The sequence below is a fragment of the Ammospiza caudacuta genome, chromosome 7 (genome assembly GCF_027887145.1).
Source record: "Ammospiza caudacuta isolate bAmmCau1 chromosome 7, bAmmCau1.pri, whole genome shotgun sequence".
In the NCBI taxonomy this organism is placed as follows: domain Eukaryota; kingdom Metazoa; phylum Chordata; class Aves; order Passeriformes; family Passerellidae; genus Ammospiza; species Ammospiza caudacuta.
In genome coordinates, this window is record NC_080599.1 from 124,749 (window position 1) to 144,213 (window position 19,465).

Sequence of the window (19,465 nt, forward strand, 5' to 3'; positions counted from 1 at the left end):
GGAGGGAAAAGTGGAGAATAAATCCATTGGGAACAGGTACAGACAGTTCAGTTCTGAACAGCACAAACCAGTGCCAGCAGTGAGCGGGGCCCGTTGTTTCAGGACTGGTTCCTATGGGAAACATCCCGCTTCCCATGGGAGACATCCTGCTCCAGTCAGGCTAGCACCCCTGGGTTAGAATTTGAAGGGTCTCAGTCTCACTTCTTGGGGAGGGCTTCAATCTCCATCCTTAATGGTGGCTGTGAGGCAGATGAGGGATCTTTGGACCATCTCTAACAGACTGACATCCCAAAACATAAAAAATAATTATGCATTTCCCCTTAAAAAAAAAAACAACTGAATTGATAAAATTATAATTAGTTTTCTTATTTTAATAGTATAATTCTTTATTTGTAATACCAAATTTTATAATTAATATTATAAAGTCCCTACCTTTTTAACAAGCAAAAAATTTATTGGTCATTGTTTCTAAGTAACACAATTCCCTTCATTAATTAATTGAGCAGTGTGGCTATTGATTTTTCCTTCTTTATGCTAATCAGTCCTATTTTAAATCCTTTTGTCATCTTTTATATAATTTTAACAGACAGGGTAAAAGAGGCCACTTTGGGGTCCCTGGTGACATTTCTGGGGCACATTTGGGGTAGTTCTGGGTCTGACACCAGTTTTAAGACACAGAAAAACTAAGATTAGTATTAACACCCATGAGAGATATGCAAAAAAGTCCCCATATTGAGTGGGGCAGAAGAGGAAGAACTCCTCAAAACAGGAGAGAAGAAAGATAATGAAGGGAAGTGGAGATTAGCAGATGGGAGGCAAATGTTGAATAAACCCTTTGCCAGGAAAATGCTAGAAGGCATACATGGAACAACACATTGGAGTACAGAAGCGCTAAGTGATCGGTTTCTGAGGGACTGGAGATGCAGAGGAATTTTCAGAATAGCTAAGCAAGTAACTGATCAGTGTGTGATAAGTCAACAAGTGAATAAGAAAATCATGAGGAAAACACCCAGAGGAGGGTGAGAACTGCCTTACAGCCCTTCCAAAACATCCAAGTAGACTTTACAGAGCTTCCTCAGGTACAACAGGGAAAGTTTTTGCCAGTGATAGTAGATCACGCGACTCATTGGGTGGTAGCCACTGTGAAAGCCAATGCCAGTGTTGTGAGGAAAACACTTCTAGAATCAATCATTCCCCAATATGGGATGGCAAACAGGATTGATTCAGACCGGGGAACTCATTTCATATCTACGATATTGCAGAAAGTTGTTCAGGCCTTGGAAGAAAATTAGGAATTACACACTCCACGGCATCCACAGAGCTCCGGTTGGGTTGGGAGAATGAATCAAATTCTTAAAAGAGCTCTAGTTAAGCTAATGACTGAAACACAAATGTCATGAATAAAATGTCTCCCTTTGGCCTTATTAAGAATTAGATGCCAACCCCAGTCAGATCTGGGGGTGTCACCCTATGAAATGATGTTTTGGTTACCCTTCCAGACCTCACCCCAGAAGGTTGCCACCTATGAGGAAAGGGAAGCCAATGCCAAGAAATAAGTTATGTCTATAGCACAAACCTTAGAAGGGCTAAGGCATAAAGGGGCAATTCCTCAAACTACCACCCTGGATTTCAGAATCCATAATATTAATCCTGGGGATTGGGTGATAATTAATCCATGGAGAGATCAGCCTCTAACTCCTCAGTGGGAAGGTCCCTTTCAGGTACTGCTCACCACTGAATTGGCCGTGTGAACTGCAGAGTGGGGATGGACTCATGCCAACAGAGTCAAAGGCCCAGTAGAAGAACTCAAAGAATGGAGTATAACATCCAGGCTGGGTGAAACAAGATTGACTTTCAAGCAGAGACTGAAAGACAACCAGAAAAAAATACCAAGGCGCCCAAAAAGTAGAGTTAAGCTTCCACCAAACAGCTTGAGAACTGTCTTCCTGTTTTAGTGGGTGAGAATTACCAGCATCTGTTGAGGAGAAGTACACAAAGGACTGTAAAACATAATGGGGCAGCATCCTTAAGAAGTAAGACAAGGAATAGAGGGCAAGATCAGGTTGGCCCCTTTGTTCACTACCAAGAAGGCTCCATAGCCCTGCTGTGGGTAGCAATCCCTAAGGCATGGTAAGGAAGGGACTAAAGGCCATACCGGACCTCTATCATTGCTCAGTTGCCTTTTAATTCAACAGGGACTGGAGGGCAGGACCGAGTTGGCCTCTGTACTCACCCCTAAGATACACTGACTATGGCTAGCAGCCACATAGGCACGGCAGATGGGAGTCAAAGCCATACTGGACCTCTGTGATGCCCTTTTGTCCATATCAAATTAAGTGTGTCTAAGAAAAAACTGAGATTTTTTCTCCTGTCCCGTTGTCCATGCCCACATCAACAGATACTAGTATGACTCATTCAAGAGAGAGAGAAAGTTTTTACCTAATTGTTCAAGCAAAAGGACTTACAGAAAAAGAAAAGGGGAGCTTGTTATAGATGAGTAATTCTATGGTTGACTATTACAATTAAGGGGTGAATATTAAATATATGTTGAGAAAAGTTTTTTAGATGTATAGTTATCCTTCCCCTCCCCATTGCATTGTTATCACAGGATGGCCTCAGTAGTTGGGGCATTTGGGAGGGTTGGCTTGTTACTATGGCAGCACCTGACCTCCAATCATGGTGTTAGACAGTGATCTCCACCACTGGACAGTGAAGAAGGAGTCGATTGACAAGACTTTGGGAGGGGCAAGAGGTGTAAAAGACAGAACATCCATTTTGTAGATGAGCACACAGTGACTGAATCCTTTGCTCCTGGTGCTGTATTCTTTTCTTTATTAAGTCTTCTGTTGTATTTTGATATGGCCTTAAAAAACCATTTAAAATATTTGAAATTAAAAATTGTTTCTCACATGGGGTTGGGGAGTGTAGGGCAAGGTTGTCCACACTGGGTCAGCTCCAAGGTACAACTTCCCTGACCTGGCCAGACCTCCTTAGGAGAGACCCTGGATCAATAGCAATCACAGAATGCTGCAATCACCGCTTGTATAGTAAGAACAGCAATAAAGGCACCCTTTAAGACAGGAATACATATTTCTTAGAAGCTGTTTAAAATAATTCTCCATAACTGTAAAAGGAATACTTCCTAAAGAACTGCTCCAGACCAGAAAGAAATCAAGGCAGAGCCATAGTTTGTCAGGACAGGCTTGATCCTAATGAGCCCCGTGGTGCATTTGGAGCTGAGCCCTTGAACATCAGGGCTTGAGAGGAGATTGCACAAACCTTTCCAGGAGTCAAAGTCAGAGAAAAACCCCAAAGTGTCTCAAAGCATGAATGGGTCTCATTGAGGTCCATCGCCAACACAGGCTCCTCATGGACTCATTGGAGGAGAGAATTGGAGGCCAGGATGGCAAAAAAAAATCTCTGAGAAATTCAGTGTAGAAAGGAAAAATCCATACTACCTTAAAAATCTTGAGTATCTCAAAGCATTAATGAGCCCCACTGAGTGTCAGTACAAAGCCCTCAAGGGACTGGTTAAAGCAGATAATTGGGGCCATGATTGCACAAACCTCTCACAGAGTCTGTATCAAAAGGGAAACACCAAGTACCTTAAAATAACTGAAGTACCTTGCAGTATTAATGAGCCCTGCTCAGTGTTGTTACTGACAAAGCCTCTCAAGGGACTAATTACAGTAGATAATTGGAGGCCAGGATTGCACAAACCTCTCAGAGACTCCAAGGCAAAAGCCAAACCCAAAGTCCTTTGAAAAACCTGCAGTCCCTGAAGGGAGCATTCAGGAGCCCCCAGGGCCATTGCTGAGCAAGGCTCCCCAGGGACTCCTTCCAGCAGATCCTTGAGGCCACTGGGATGTGGGCGAGGGGGGGATGCTGAGGGCAGAACAAGGGGCTGACAGTGCCCAGCCTGGCTGAGGCTGTGCCAAGAGGCCCCAGGGCCTCAGCACAAGGTGTCTCCTCACAGCCCTTGGTGGCACAGACCCTGCTGTGCCCCAGGGCACCAAGACTTGGCTTCTCTTTGTCCCCACCTGTCATCACTGCCTCCAGTTCTCTGCTCTGCCTGGGGCCTGGGGACACTTTCTCAGTCATGTCCCTCAGTGGGACCCATTAAAAGTTCAAGAAACTTTGGACTTGGATTCTGACTTGGAGTTCTGGAGAGGTTTCTTCAGCTGCCTCTCAGGGACTGATGTTCAGGGCCTGAGCACAAATCCCCAGAGGCTCATTAAAGTCCTTGTGCTGTGTCTGTGCTGCTGAGCTGGGCTGGGCTCCTGGCACAGAGGCAGCTTCTGGTAAGCAAGAAGAGCTTCAAAAGCACATTTCTCTTGATGAGCAGCTTTACTCCCAGACCAGCAGGGCTGGGGCACTGCCTGCAGCCACTCCGGGCACAGCACAGAGGCACAGAGAGCTTCAGTCAGTGAGGATTGGGAAGGTGCTGAGAAGTGCCTGGGGCACAATCACTGCCAGCCCTTGGCACAGGAACCTCTGGCTGCAGGACAATGCAGCTGCAGCTCCTGGAGCCATCTCCTGAAGCTGGAACATCCCAATGCCTACAGACTCTGTGAGTACAACTCTGAGTATTTCTGGTGTGGGGGAGGTGAAATGCTCTTGAAGGTCTGACATGCTGATGGTTTCTGATCAGTCATAGAATATTTCCATGACAAGGACTTTGTAAAAAATGAAGTTATTTCCTAAGACATTGTATTCAGTTTCCTAATATTGGACAACGGCAGGGAGGGGGAGATAAATATTAAAAGTTGATTATTACTTATTTATTATTAATGTTGACAAGTGCCTGAGACAATGCAAACTATATGTTTTAGTGATCAGTAGGAGATCTCTAATTTTCTTTCAGCCCCTCTGCCCATGGACAGCACCAGCATTGCCTTTGCTGGACCCGTCAGGCTCAGTCTGAGCTGTCCTTTCTGCAAGCTGCAAACAGAACCTGCTCCCAGCCAGTGCCCTGCAAACAGGCAGGGTGCTGTCAGGCCAAGGAGAGTGCACAGAGATTTGGGCTCTGTGAGTGTTGGCAGGGAGAGATCAGGCACAGGGAAACACCTGCAGGAGGAAAATCTGCAGGAGGCAGATAGAAGATCAGGCAACGAGAGAAAACAAACCCCAGCAATGCTCTGGCAGGGAGAGTTTAGAGATGCCCAAAGGGTCCCCTCCAGTGCAGCCCCTCCATCTGAACAAGCCCCCTCCCTCCTGTGCCCCCAGCCAAGCCTCTGCCCTCCGGGCTGGGGCTCCAAGGCATGCAGCCCCTCCTGTGCAGGCAGAGCTGCAGCAGAGCCATGGGGCAGCTCTGCAGCCCTGGGCCCAGTTCCCTCTGTAGAGCACAGGGCTGGAAGCAGCTGCCCAGCACTGGGGGCTCTGGAGGGGGCAGAGCTGGCTCAGGGTGATGCTGTCCCCAGTGCCCGGCTCTGGGCAATGCTGTCAGTGCAGCCAGGGAAGGAGCTGCATCTCCCTCAATCCAACACCATCATAAGGGCACTTGGAAGTCTCCCTGAGATTTCAGTCCAAGCTGGGAGCCTTAATCCAGGGTGCAAACCTGTCCTAGAGCATCTCCGAGTTTTAAGATTGATAGGGAAAGGCAGAGGAGTTGTGACACAGAAAATGTTGCTGGGTTGGTGAAATGAGCAACGTGAGTCCTTGGCTACAATTGTGGAGCTGGGCTGTGGTGTATCCATCTTCTCTCAGTAGTACATGGGAGATTTTTAGGGAAAACGTGGGAAGCTGATAATTCTCCCCTTGAAAAGGTTAAAGCCCAGAGAAACTCTGAACAGGTCAGAATTACAGATCATCTCCCCTCATCTCTTTGCCTCACAGAATTTGCTCTTTTCTCCCTGAGGGTTTCTAATATCCAACAACACCAGCAGAGATATGAGAGTGCTTAAAAAAACCCCAGAAAAATAACATCATGTCCATCTGCGTTACAAAGGAGGGTGTATGGGAAATGGCTTTGATTTTGGTTACAGGTATTTCCTCTAACTCTTCACTGTTCCTTTCTCCATGAACAGGTTCCCATGTGAAGCCACAGCAAATGTCCAACAGCAGCTCCATCAGCCACTTCCTCCTGCTGGCGTTGGCAGACACGCGGCAGCTGCAGCTCCTGCACTTCTGCCTCTTGCTGGGCATCTCCCTGGCTGCCCTCCTGGTCAACGGCCTCATCATCAGCGCCGTAGCCTGCAGCCACCACCTGCACATGCCCATGTTCTTCTTCCTGCTCAACCTGGCCCTCAGTGACCTGGGCTCCATCTGCACCACTGTCCCCAAAGCCATGCACAATTCCCTCTGGGACACCAGGAACATCTCCTACACAGGATGTGCAGCCCAGGTTTTTCTGATCATCTGCTTCCTCGGAACAGAGCTTACCCTCCTGACCATCATGTGCTATGACCGCTATGTGTCCATCTGCAAACCCCTGCACTACGGGACCTTGCTGGGCAGCAGAGCTTGTGCCCACATGGCAGCAGCTGCCTGGGCCAGTGCCTTCCTCAATGCTCTCATGCACACGGTCAATACATTTTCCCTGCCCCTGTGCCATGGCAATGCCCTGGGCCAGTTCTTCTGTGAAATCCCCGCCATTCTCAAGCTTTCCTGCTCACACTCCAACCTCAGGGAACTCGGGTTCATTGTGGTTAGCCTTTGTTTAGGACTCAGCTGTTTTGCGTTCATTGTTTTCTCCTATGTGCAGATCTTCATGGCCGTGCTGAGGATCCCCTCTGAGCATGGACGGCACAAAGCCTTTTCCACCTGCCTCCCTCACCTGGCCGTGGTCTCCATGTTCCTCAGCACTGCAGCACTTGCTCATCTGAAACCCCTCTCCATGTCCTCCCCATCCCTGGATCTGGCCCTGTCAGTTCTGTACTCGGTGGTGTCACCAGCCCTGAACCCCCTCATCTACAGCCTGAGGAACCAGGAGCTCAAGGCTGCAGTGTGGAGACTGATGACTGGATGGTTTCAGAAACATTAAACTTCTGGCCAACTTCTGCATATCACTTGTAACGAAACTCATTTTTGATAGTTCTTGATGGTTTCATTTTCGGAATTAGTTTCCTTTGTTCTACATCTATTAATCTTGTCCATAAAGAAATATCATTCCTTGTGCCATTTTTCATTTTGTTTCTCTCCATTTTCCCTGTGGGCACAGACTGTGTCAATGAGGGGCTATGCTCTTTGTGGCTTTACAGGAACTAAAGGATCTCCCAGCAAAGTTTTCTGCAGAGATGCCCTTTTGTTGCCTTCTCTGGAGCTGCAGCAGCAATGTCTGTGTGCAGAGCTGGGGGCAGATCAGGGCTGGCCCAGCCACTGTGCCCAGCAGCAGCAGCAGCACTTGGTGTTGCCAGTGCTGCTGCCATGGCCCTGCCCCACTGCCCTGGTGGCCCTGGTGTTGCTGCAGGGCCTGAGTGCTCTCGGGGCCGGGAACAGCCCTGGGGGTGGCAGTGCCGGGGCTGCAGCAGGGACAGGCCATGGGCACTGCTGGGGCAGCGCTGACGCCTCAGGCCGAGGCCTGGGGGCTCCAGGCCCCTTTCCCAGGCTCTCCCAAGAACACGGCCAGGCCAATGCTCAGCACAGAAAAGCCCCGTGAGCAGCCCAAGGCTGGCTGTGGGCAGGCTGGGGGCAAACAGCATGGCTGGGGCTCTGCAAGGGCCCTGGGGCAGACAGGAAGGAGCAGCGGAGCAGGGGCTGATCCATCCCCAGTGCGCTGCACAGCCCAGGGCAGCGTCCCAGAGCATCCTCATGGAGCTGCCAACAACATCCCCCCTCTGCAGCCCTGGCCTCTCCCCCAGCTCACACAGGTGCCCCATCCTTGCAGGCACAGACACGGCAGCACTGGCTCAGCACCCCCTGTTTGCATTGCACAGAGCAGGGGGAGCACCCCCATGCTGTTGCTGTGGGGACATGAACCTGAGGGAGCACAAATGCCATCAGCCCCTGGGGCCAGCAGGGGCTGGGGGACACCAGGGAAACCACTCAGCTTTGTCCTGGCCTCTGCAGTCAGCCAGAAAGTTTGTTCCCATCAGCTGAGACTTTCCTGTCCCACTGCAGACGCTGTTGCTCAGAGCCAGGGCTGCCTGGCAGCCACCCCTAAACTGCCCTGGGCATTTCCTTTGCTTCACCTTGGCTTTCTTTACTGTGTCTGGCACAAATTTCTTCCTGCTGCCCATCCCTGTTCCCTCTCCTGCAAACAGCCAATCCCTGTTTGTCCTTTCCTCTCTGGCCCCACTCCCCATTGCAGTTCCTGACTTGGCACCATGGGAACGTCCCTTGGGCAGCAGGATCATCCTGCAAGTGCTGCAGGAATTGTCTGCAGGCTCCTGCAGTGCCTGGTGCTGCTGCCTTGCCAGAGGCACCCCAGGCCAAGGGGGCACATCTGGGCTGCTGTGTCTGGCTCTGGGGCTCCCTGTTCTGGGCAGTGAGGAGGAGCTGCAGAGGCTCTGCAGGACTGACAGGATGGGCTTTGGGGCTGGCAGGAGAAGCTGAGGGACCTGGCCTGCTGGAGCTTCTGAAGAGGAGTCCCGGGGCTCATCCTGCAACTGTTCCAAGGGTGCTTTCAGAGAATCCCAGAATCAGCAAGGGTGGAACAGGCCATGGAGATCATCAAGTCCAACCTGTTCCCTGACACTGCCTTGTCTCACCTGAGCCTCCTCCAGGATAAAAAACCCCAGAAGCTCCCTCAGCCACTCCTCAAAGCTCTTGTGTTCCAGACCCCTCCCCAGCCTTGTTGCCCTTCTCTGGACACGCTCCAGCTCCTCCATGTCCTTCCTAATTAGAGGGACCCAGAACTGCAAACAGCACTCGAGGCGCTGCCCTAGCATTGCTGAGCACAGGGGAACAATCCCTGCCCTGCTCCTGCTGGCCACACCATTCCTGATCCAGGCCAGGAGCCATTGGCCTTCTTGGCCACCTGGGCACACTGCTGGCTCATGTCCAGCCTGCTGTCCATCAGTCCCTGCAGGTCCCTTCCTGCCTGGCTGCTCTCCAGCCACTCTGTCCCCAGCCTGTAGCACTGCAGGGGTTGTTGTGGCCAAAGTGCAGGACCTGGCACTTGGACTTGTTAAACCTGACCTTGTTGGGTTTGGCCTCTGCATCTATCCTGTCCAGGAGCCGTGGTCCCAGCATGAGCCCAGTTGCTGCCCCTGTGTGCTTCCAGTTTTCTTGTCACTCCCATGATGATCCTGGTCACTTCCCCTCACTCCTGGCAGGATCCCTCTTCTTCCCAGTATGAGCCCAGGCACTCCCAGTCATTCCCCGTTATGATGCAATTTGTCCCCAACATGGTCCCAGTTGCTCCCACTTTCATCCATTGTGTTCCCCATTCTCCCAGTTGCCCCTAGTATAGTCCCAGTAACTCCCAGTATGATCCCAGTCTCTCCCAGCAGGGCCTCAGTCACTCACACTTGCCCCCAGTTGCCTCCAGCATGGTCCCAGTTTCCCCAGCGCATTCCCAGTGGCTCCCAGTGTGGTTCCAGTCACCACCTGCATGGTCTCAGGCACTCCCAGCATATCCCAGTTGCCTGAACATTCTTGTATTCATTGCCAGGCACTCCCAGTTACCTCAGCGTGGTTCAGCTGCCCCCAGTTTCATCCCAGTCACTGCCAGGATATCCCAGTTGTCACCAGCATGCATCCTGTCATTCCAAGTTTCTCCCAGTTCCTCCCAGTGTGTGCGCAGGCAGCTCCCAGCATGGGCCTGGTAGCTCTCAGGAACCCCAGTCAGGGTCTATTGACACCCACTATAATCCCAGTGTGATCCCAGTCACTCCCAGTATGATGCCAGTCACCCCCAGTGGGATCCCAGTTGTTCCCTGTCAATGCCAGCAGGACCCCAGTAGTGTCCAGTATGATCCTCATGACTCCCAGTCTCTCCCAGTATATCTCAGTCACCCCCAGCATGTTCCCAGTCACTCCCACTTCCTCCCAGTTCCTTTCAGCATGATTCCAGTTGCCCACAGCCCCTCCTAGTCAATCCCAGTATGATTCCAGCCACCCACAGTGTGATCCCAGTCTCAGCCAGCATGGACCCAGCTGCTCCCACTGTGATCCCAGTATGATCCCAGCTGCCGCCAGAATAGTCCCAGTTGTTCCCAGTTCCTCCCAGTATGATCCCAGTTGTCCCTCGAATAGTCCCAGTCCCTCTCGGCATAGTCCCACTCACTCCCACTTGCCCCCAGCTTGGTCCCAGCTGCTCCCAGTGTGGTCCCAATTCCTCCCAGCATGTTTCCAGTCACTCCCAATCAACCCTCAGTTGCTTCCAGCCTGATGCCAGTTGCTCACAGCCACTCCCAGTCACCCTCAGTGCACTCCCAGTTGCTCCAAGAATGACCCAGTGTGATCCCAGTCAATCCCAGCATGGGCCCAGCTGCTCCCACTGTAATCCCAGTAGGAACCCAGTTGTCCCCAGGATGGTTCCAGTTGCTCCGTGTTGCTCCCAGTGTGATGCCATTTGCTCCCAGTATAGTCCCACACACTCCCCATATGATCCCTGTCATCCCCAGTATGGTTACTGACACTCCCAGTATATCCCAGTCTCCCTCAGCATGCCTGAAGTCATTCCCAGACACCCCAGTAAGCTGATTTACATCCCAGTATGATCTCAGTCATGCCCAGTATATCCCAGTTGCCTCCAGCCTGCATCCAGTCATTCCCAGTTCCTCCAGTTTGCTTGCAGCATGATCCCAGTTGCCCAAAGTGTGAACCCAGTTGCTCCCTTTCAACACCAATAGGAGCTAGGAAGTTCCAGTTTGATCCTTGTCACATGCCAGCACTCCCAGTATGGTCCCAGTATAATCCCAGTAATTTCCAATCACTCCCAGTATGGCCCCAGTTGCCTCCAGCTAGATCAGCCCAGTCAGTCCTAGTATGATGCCATTTGCTCCCAGCATGCTCCCAGTTGCTCCCAGTCACCCCCACTGTGGAGGATGATGTGCAGGGTTCCCAGTCGCTCTCAGATACTCCCAGTATTAGTCCCTCCCAGTATGATCCAGAGATGACCCCAGTGTGCTCCCAGTCCCTGCCAGTATGAACCAGTTGTGCTCCACATGGTCCCAGTTGTTCCCTTTCACCCTCACTTTTGTTCCAGTCACTCCCAGTCTCTCCCAGTGTACCCCACTTCCTTCCAGCACATTCCCAGTCACTCCTAGTCCCTTCCAGCATGATCCCATTTGCTCACAACCACTCCCAGTCAGCCTCAGTCTAGTGGCACTCACTGCCAGTATGATTCCAGTCACCTCCAGCATGACCCCAGTTCATCCCAGTATAAACCCAGTGGCTTCCAATCATGCCCATCATGCACCCAGTCACTCCCAGTTCCTCCCAGTTGCTCCTTGCATGATCCCAGTTGCTCAGAGCTGCTCCTGGTCACCCTCAGAATGATCCCAGTCATTCCCAGTATATCCCATCTGTCCCCAATATGGTCTCAATATCCCCCTGCAGGCTCCTACTCCATCCCAGTATGATCCCAGTATGATCCAGTCTCCCTCAGTGTGATCGCAGTCTACCCCAGCATGGGCCCAGCTGCTCCCAGTATGATCCCCGTAGTATCCCAGTACAATCCCAGTCATTAGAGATGTTGATCTTTGACATCTCTGAAGGTCCCTTTTGGTCCTGAAACAGACTTGCAGAATCCTGAAACAAAGAACTGCTGAAGAAAAATCACTAATAAATATTAAAAGAAATCCATTGATATTTATAAAACAATATTGAGAAAATTTCTGGAATGCCTTGGCCGCTGTCCTTAATTGAATCACTTGGGCTGAGTCTGACTCATGGCTTTCCAGTACTCTGAGCTGGTAGCTCTGTCCACCTTCCACAGAGCAGTGCCCAGGGTCCAGGTAGGGGGATCACAGCCCCCAAACCCGGCGGTGGGCACGTCAAACAGCCCAGACCTGGCCTGCAGGGCAGGGTCTTTGTTCTCACAGCCCACCCCCACCATGCTGCCAGTACCTCGGCAGCAGGAGTGACCGAACGCTTTTTCCCTTTCCCCGCAGAACCACCAGTGCACACTGGTGATGGGAAGGAGAAGCTTTCCCAGGGATCTCCATCCCGGATCTGCGGGTCTTCTTTCCCCGGAAAAAGTGAGCGATGCTGGCTCTCCAACCCCCCCCCCCCCCCCCCCCCCAACCCTGCGATTCAAATTCCAATGTTCCTGTTTTCTGCTCCTCAACATCACCCCCATCCCCTCTGGGCTTGTAGCCAGAGGCAGCGCCTCTGGGAGCCACATCCCCCACGCCGCTGGCGCACGTGAGGGGAGTCAGGCACCCCAAATCCCAGCGAGAAGCGCCTGACCAAACGAGAATCAGCCTGTGAAAAATGTTGTGTCCCAGAAAAACACTGAGTTTGAAAGTTTTCACCTGGGAGGCCCCAGCTGTTAGCAAATGAGCCGCGCCTCCCCTGAGGGACAGGCCAGCGTCCCCTTCTTCTCTCCCAGCTCCCACCACAGGGGCGTTATACATGAGAAGCTTGACTAGGCCAATATTCAAGCAGCAATCAATTCATTAATTAATATGGTAAAGTATGAGCAATACAGCGATGGGTACAGTGGGGGAAGTTTTCCCTACAACTGCACACTGATATTTGAGGCTTACAGGAATTTATAGGGGTACTCATCAGCTTTCTCAGAAGTTTCTATTCTCAAGTCTTCTATTCCTAATTCCATACCTATTGTGATTTAGTTTTTCTCAGGATGTATCCCAGAAAGGAGTATCCCCAGATGCTGGTGGTTCGGTTTCTGAAAGAAGGAAGAAATCTCCCAGATGCTGTGGTCCAGATTCCAGATGTGGGTCCACCTTTTAATTGAAGAGACTATAAATCTCAAAACAGTGATGTCCAGCTTCCCTTGGTTGAAACTATTAATCCTTGAGTTGATGTTCATCTTCCTTTCTCAAGCTGCTTTTCACTGTTTTGTTAAAGTGTGAGATAAGCATGTTTCTTTTTATACATTCTAAAGCTATCGTTTCAAAGATCCTTAGTACAAGCAATATTCTAAAATTATACTTCAAAAGGTTATTATTGCCAAACTCCATAAGGCTTAGCTACAAGCAGAAAGTTCTTGTCAAAAAGCAACATCCTTAAAGCTTTAATTCAAATGCTCCTAAATCAACTTAAGACTTATAAAGGTTAATTACGAACAAAAGATAGGTTCAAAGGCATTCTTCCATGCTTTACTTTCCTCAGTAATTATTAGAATTCATCTTTATACCTGTCCCATGGTCGGTTTCCACACATACCACAATCACAAATACAAACGTTGCCTGTATGTACCTGACATGAAACACAGCTTTGTATTTCACAAGGGGGCACAGGGATGGCTCCTGTGAGAAGCTGCTGGAAGCCTCCATCATGTCTGGCACAGCCAATTCCTGGTGGCTTCAAAGATGGACCTGCTGCTGGCAAAGGCTGGGCCAGTTACAAATGGTGGCAATGCCTCTGTGATAACAGATTGAAAAATAAATAAAAATAGAGATTGTAGCACAGATTTAAGTCCAGCCAGAGGAGATCAGAGGGGGAACATGTGAGAAGAACAACTCTGCAAACATCAAGGTCGGTGCAGAAGGAGGGGCAGGAGGTGCTCCAGGCCCTGGAGACCCAGGCACCCTGCAAGAGAGCCATGGAGAGAGGGGCCCTGCTCCCAGGCTGGAGCAGCCTGTCCCTGGAGGAATGCATCCCCTGGAAGAGTGACCCATGCTGCAGCAGTTTGGGAAGGACTGTTGTCCCTGGCATGGACTCACACTGCAGCAGTTTGCAGAGGGCTGCTACCCCTGAAATGGACTCACATGGGAGAAGCTCCTGCAGAACTGTCTCCCTTGGGAGGGACCCACGGTGCAGCAGGGGAACCACTCCTCTCCTTGAGCAGGGCCAGAAGCCATGGGTGATGAACTGGCCATAACCCCCATTCCCTGTCTCCCTGCACTGCTGGGGTGGGAGGCAGAGCTGGAAGGAGGGAGGTGAGGGGCTTATTTTATTTCCCTTTTTCCTGCTCTGACTTTGTTAGTAATAAGTGAATTTCACATCTCTAAGCTAAGCCTGTTTTTCCCAGGACAGTATTTGATGAGTGATCTCACCCAGTCCTTATCTCAACCCATGAACCCTTTATTAAATTCTCTTTGTCCAGCTGCAGAGGGGAGTGAGTGAGCAGCCCCCATGGATGCCTGGCATTTGGCCTGGGTCAAGCCACAACACCTTGGTACCACAGGATCACAATGGACCCTTGGTTCTATGGGGTCTCACTGGTTCCATCAGGCCCTGCAGGGCCACTTCATTCAACAAGGCCCCAAAGTTTCACAGTGGTCTCCAGGATTCCATGAGGCCCTGCAATGTCAAAATGGACCTTTGGATCCATGGGGGCCCACGGTGTCAGAATGGGCTCTTTTGGTCCTACAGCTTCACAATGGCCCCTCGGTTCCATGTGTCCTGCACTTTCCATGAATCCTTAGTTCCATGGGGTCCTGTTGTGTCACAATGGTCTCCTTGGTTTCATGGTGCCACAGTTGCCATAATTTCCATGGTATCCCAAGTGCCCTTGTATCCCAAGAGGCCCCAGAGTGTGACAATGGCCCCTTGCTTCCATCAGGCCCTGCAGTGTCACAATGGTGCCCATGATTCCTTCAGGCCCTGCAGTGTCACCATGGACAGTTGGTTCAATGGCATTCCACAATGTCACCACGGCCCCTTGGTTCCACAGAGCCAATATATGTTAAGAGAAGTTTTGTAGATGTATAGTTATCCTTCCCCTTGCATTGTTATCACAGGATGGCCTCAGTAGTCAGGGCATTTGGGAGAGTTGGCTTGTTACTATGGCAGCCCCTGACCTCCAGTCAAGGTGTAAGACAGTGATCTCCACCACTGGACAGTGAAGAAGGAGTGGATTGACAAGACTTTGGGAGGGGCTAGAGGTATAAAAGACAGAGCATCCATTTTGTAGATGAGCACATGGTGACTGAATTCTTTGGTCCCAGCACTGTATTCTTTTCTTTATTCAGTCTTTGGTTATATTTTAACAGATATGAAAATCAAGCTTCTTCTGTTGTATTTTGATAAGGTCTTAGTAAATAATTTATATTTTTGAAATAGTTTCTCACACAGGGTTGGGGAATGAGGGGCAAGGTTGTCCACACTGGGTCAGCTCCAAGGTACAACTTTTCTGACCTGGCCAGACCTCCTTAGGAGAGACCCTGGATCAATATCAATCACCGAATGTTGCAATTACCTCTTGTATAATAAGAACAGCAATAAAAGACACTCTTTAAGATAGGAATACATATTTCTTAGAAGCTGTTTCAAATATTTCTCCACAACTGTAAAAGGAAATCCACCTAATGAATTGCTCCAGAGCCGAGAGAAATCAAGGCAGAGCCATGGTTTGTCAGGTATTGCTTGATGCTAGTGAGCCCTGTGGTGCATTTGGAGATGAGCCCTGGAAACTCAGAGCCTTAGATTGCACAAACCTTTCCAAGAGTCAAAGTCAGAGAAAAAACTCAAAGTGTCTCAAACCATGAATGGGTCCCACTGAGGTCCATCCCAAACACAGGCTCTTCATGGACTCTTTGGAGGAGAGAATTGGAGGCCAGAATTGGAAAAAACACTTCTCAGATATTCAGAGTGGAAAGGAACATCCAAAGTACCTCAAAAACCTTGAGTATCTCAAAGCATTAATGAGCCCCACTGAGTGTATGTACAAAGCTCTCAAGGGACTCATTAAAGCAGATAATTGGGGCCATGATTACACAAACCTCTCACAGAGTCTGTATCAAAAGGGCAACACCAAGTACCTTAAAATAACTGAAGTACCCTGAAGCATTAATGAGCTCCACTGAGTGTTGTTACTGACAAAGCCTCTCCAGGGACTAATTACAGCAGAGAATTGAAGGACAAGATTGAACAGACCTCTCAGAGACTGCAAGGCAAAAGCCAAACCCAAAGTCCTTTGAAAAACCTGCAGTCTCTGCAGGGAGCATTAAGGAGCCCCCAGGGCCATTTCTGAGCAAGGCTCCCCAGGGACTCCTTCCAGCAGATCCTTGAGGCCACTGGGATGTGGGGTGGGGGGGGATGCTGAGGGCAGGACAAGGGGCTGACAGGGCCCAGCCTGGCTGGGGCTGTGCCAGGACGCCCCAGGGCCTCAGGACAAGGTGTCTCCTCCCAGCCCTTGGTGGCACAGACCCTGCTGGTGTGCCCAGGGCACCAAGACTTGGCTTCTCTTTGTCCCCAGCTGCCATCAGTGCCTCCAGTTCTCTGCTCTGCCTGGGGCCTGGGGACACTTTCTCAGTTGTGTCCCTCAGTGGGACCCATTAAAAGTCCAAGAGACTTTGGAGTTGGATTCTGACTGGAAGTTTTGGAGAGGTTTCTTCAGCTGCCTCTCAGGGACTGATGTTCAGGGCCTGAGCACAAAGCCCCAGAGGCTCATTAATGTCCTTGTGCTGTGTCTGTGCTGCTGATCTGGGCTGGGCTCCTGGTAACCAAGAAGAGCTTCAAAGCACATTTCTCTTGATGAGCAGCTCTTCTACCAGCCCAGCAGGACTGGGGCACTGCCTGCAGTCACCCCGGGCACAGCACAGAGGCACAGAGAGCTTCAACCAGTCAGGGCTGGGAAGGGGCTGAGAAGTGCCTGGGGCAGAATCACTGCCAGCCCTTGGCACCGGATCCTCTGGCTGCAGGACAATGCAGCTGCAGCTCCTGGAGCCATCTCCTGCAGCTGGAACATCCCAATGCCTACAAACCCTGTGAGTACATTCTGTGATTGTCTCTTGTGCAGAGCAGCCAGGGGTGCCCAGGGCTGTCCTGCAGAGCAGGGTCCTGCAGCCCAGGGTGCTGTGCTGGGGCAGGGACTCTGCTGCCTGCCAGGGACAGCTCTCAGCCAGCCCTGGCAGCTGCTCCCAGCACTGGGGGACAAGATCTGGGTGGGAGGAGACAGCTGGTAAGGCTTGGAAATGTTCCTTTTGTGTGGGGAGGATGCTGCATTGTTCAGGACTGCTTCCGGCATGCCATTTACCTGCAGAACATTTCCAAGTAGATTATGCAGGGGGAACAGCGAGGCAGGGGATGCATAAAAGGAAAAATCCTGTTTTTTTTAATCTCCTGTTCTGGTTTGCCTGGATGTGAAATTGCACATAGATATTCCTCTCTCAGTTCAGGCAGAAAAAAATAAAACAGAATTTCCCTTATATCTGAATTAATTGGGCAGTTATTGAGATCAGCACAGGGCCTCTTAGAAGCAGGATCAGTGTTGCTTTTCCAGCCTCTTCAGGGTTGCTCTGACGTTGTGATCAGAGCCTGCAGAGCCAGAGCTGCCCCTGGCCAGTGTCTTAGCTGGGAGGGGTCTGCAGGACAGAGCTGAGCCCCCAGGGCAGGGCTGGGCTCTGGCAGCACTGGCAGGGCTCAGCTCTGGGCACAGGGAAGAACCTGCTGGCAGGGACAGCTCCAGGCAGCAGAGCCCTGGGCAGGCAGTGGGGGGAAAGTGCCCCCAAGCTGTTCTGGGATATTTAAAATTCTCTCCAAATCCAACTATTCCATTATTACTTTTTTTACAGATCCCCATGCCAAGACAGCACAAATGTCCAACAGCAGCTCCATCAGCCACTTCCTCCTGCTGGCATTGGCAGACACGCGGCAGCTGCAGCTCCTGCACTTCTGCCTCTTGCTGGGCATCTCCCTGGCTGCCCACCTGGGCAATGGCCTCATCATCAGCGCCGTAGCCTGCGGCCACCACCTGCACACACCCATGTTCTTCTTCCTGCTCAACCTGGCCCTCAGCGACCTGGGCTCCATCTGCACCACTGTCCCCAAAGCCATGCACAATTCCCTCTGGGACACCAGGGACATCTCCTACACAGGATGTGTGGTCCAGCTATTTTTTTTTGTCTTTTTCATTGCAGCAGAGCTTTCCCTGCTGACCATCATGTGCTACGACCGCTACGTGTCCATCTGCAAACCCCTGAACTATGGGACCCTCCTGGGCAGCAGAGCTTGTGCCCACATGGCAGCAGCTGCCTGGGCCAGTGCCTTTCTCTATTCACTGCTGCACACAGCCAATACATTTTCCCTGCCCCTGTGCCATGGCAATGCCCTGGGCCAGTTCTTCTGTGAAATCCCACAGATCCTCAAGCTCTCCTGCTCCAAATCCCACCTCAGAGAACTGGGACTCATTGCTATAAGTTCCTGTTTGGTATTTGGTTGTTTTATGTTCATTGTTTTCTCCTATGTGCAGATTTTCAGGGCCGTGCTCAGGATTCCTTCAGAGCAGGGACGGCACAAAGCCTTTTCCACCTGCCTCCCTCACCTGGCCGTGGTCTCTCTGTTCCTCAGCACTGCTGTGTTTGCTCACCTGAAGCCCCCCTCCATGTCCTCCCCATCCCTGGATCTGGCCCTGTCAGTTCTGTACTCGGTGGTGCCTCCAGCCCTGAACCCCCTCATCTACAGCCTGAGGAACCAGGAGCTCAAGGCTGCAGTGAGGAGACTGATGGCTGGATGGTTTCAGAAACATTAAACTGCTGGCCAATTTTGGCAAATCACCTATAATAAAATCATCTTTATACTTCTTATTGGCTTCAGTGTGGAAGTGTGTTTTGTTTGCTTTAGTTTTTTTATATTATCCACAAAGACATCATTCTTTCTGCCATTTCCCATTTTGTTTCTCTCCACCTTGATTTGTGGCCACAGACTGTGTCAATGAGGGCTGCACTCTTGATGGCTTTAAATGAACTAAAGGACCTCCCAGCCGAGTTTTCTGCAGAGATGCCCTTTTGTTGCCTTCTCTGGAGCTGCAGCAGCAATGTCTGTGTGCAGAGCTGGGGGCAGATCAGTGCTGGCACAGCAGCTGTGCCCAGCAGCAGCAGCAGCACTTGGTGTTGCCAGAGCTGCTGCCGTGGCCCTGCCCCACTGCCCTGGTGGCCCTGGTGTTGCTGCAGGGCCTGAGTGCTCTCGGGGCCGGACACAGCCCTGGGGGTGGCAGTGCCGGGGCTGCAGCAGGGACAGGCCATGGGCACTGCTGGGGCAGCGCTGACACCTCAGCCCAGGGCCTGGGGGCTCCAGGCTCCTTGCCCAGGCTCTCTCAAGAACATGCCCAGGCCAATACTCAGCACAGAAAAGTCCCAGGCTGGCTGTGGGCAGGCTGGGGGCAAACAGCATGGCTGGTGCACTGCAAGGGCCCTGGGGCAGACGGGAAGGAGCAGCAGAGCAGGGGCTGATCCATCCCCAGTGTGCTGGACAGCCCAGGGCAGCATCCCAGAGCGTCCTCATGGAGCTGCCAACAACATCCCCCCTCTGCAGCCCTGGCCTCTCCCCCAGCTCACACAGGTGCCCCATCCTTGCAGGCACAGACACAGCAGCACTGGCTCAGCAGCCCCTGGTTGCATTGCACACAGCAGGCAGGAGCACCCCCATGCTGTTGCTGTGGGGACATGAACCTGAGGGAGCACAAATGCCATCAGCCCCTGGGGCCAGCAAGGGCTGGGGGACACCA

General features: G+C 51.4%; 1 protein-coding gene across 1 annotated transcript; it reads left to right on the plus strand.

The window, feature by feature from the left end:
• Positions 1-17,539: 17,539 nt before the first annotated feature.
• LOC131559967 (olfactory receptor 14J1-like) lies at positions 17,540-18,490 on the plus strand. The gene has a single exon (XM_058808558.1). It carries the CDS (start codon positions 17,558-17,560, stop codon positions 18,488-18,490), a length of 933 nt encoding a protein of 310 aa, XP_058664541.1. The 5' UTR covers positions 17,540-17,557.
• Positions 18,491-19,465: the final 975 nt, after the last annotated feature.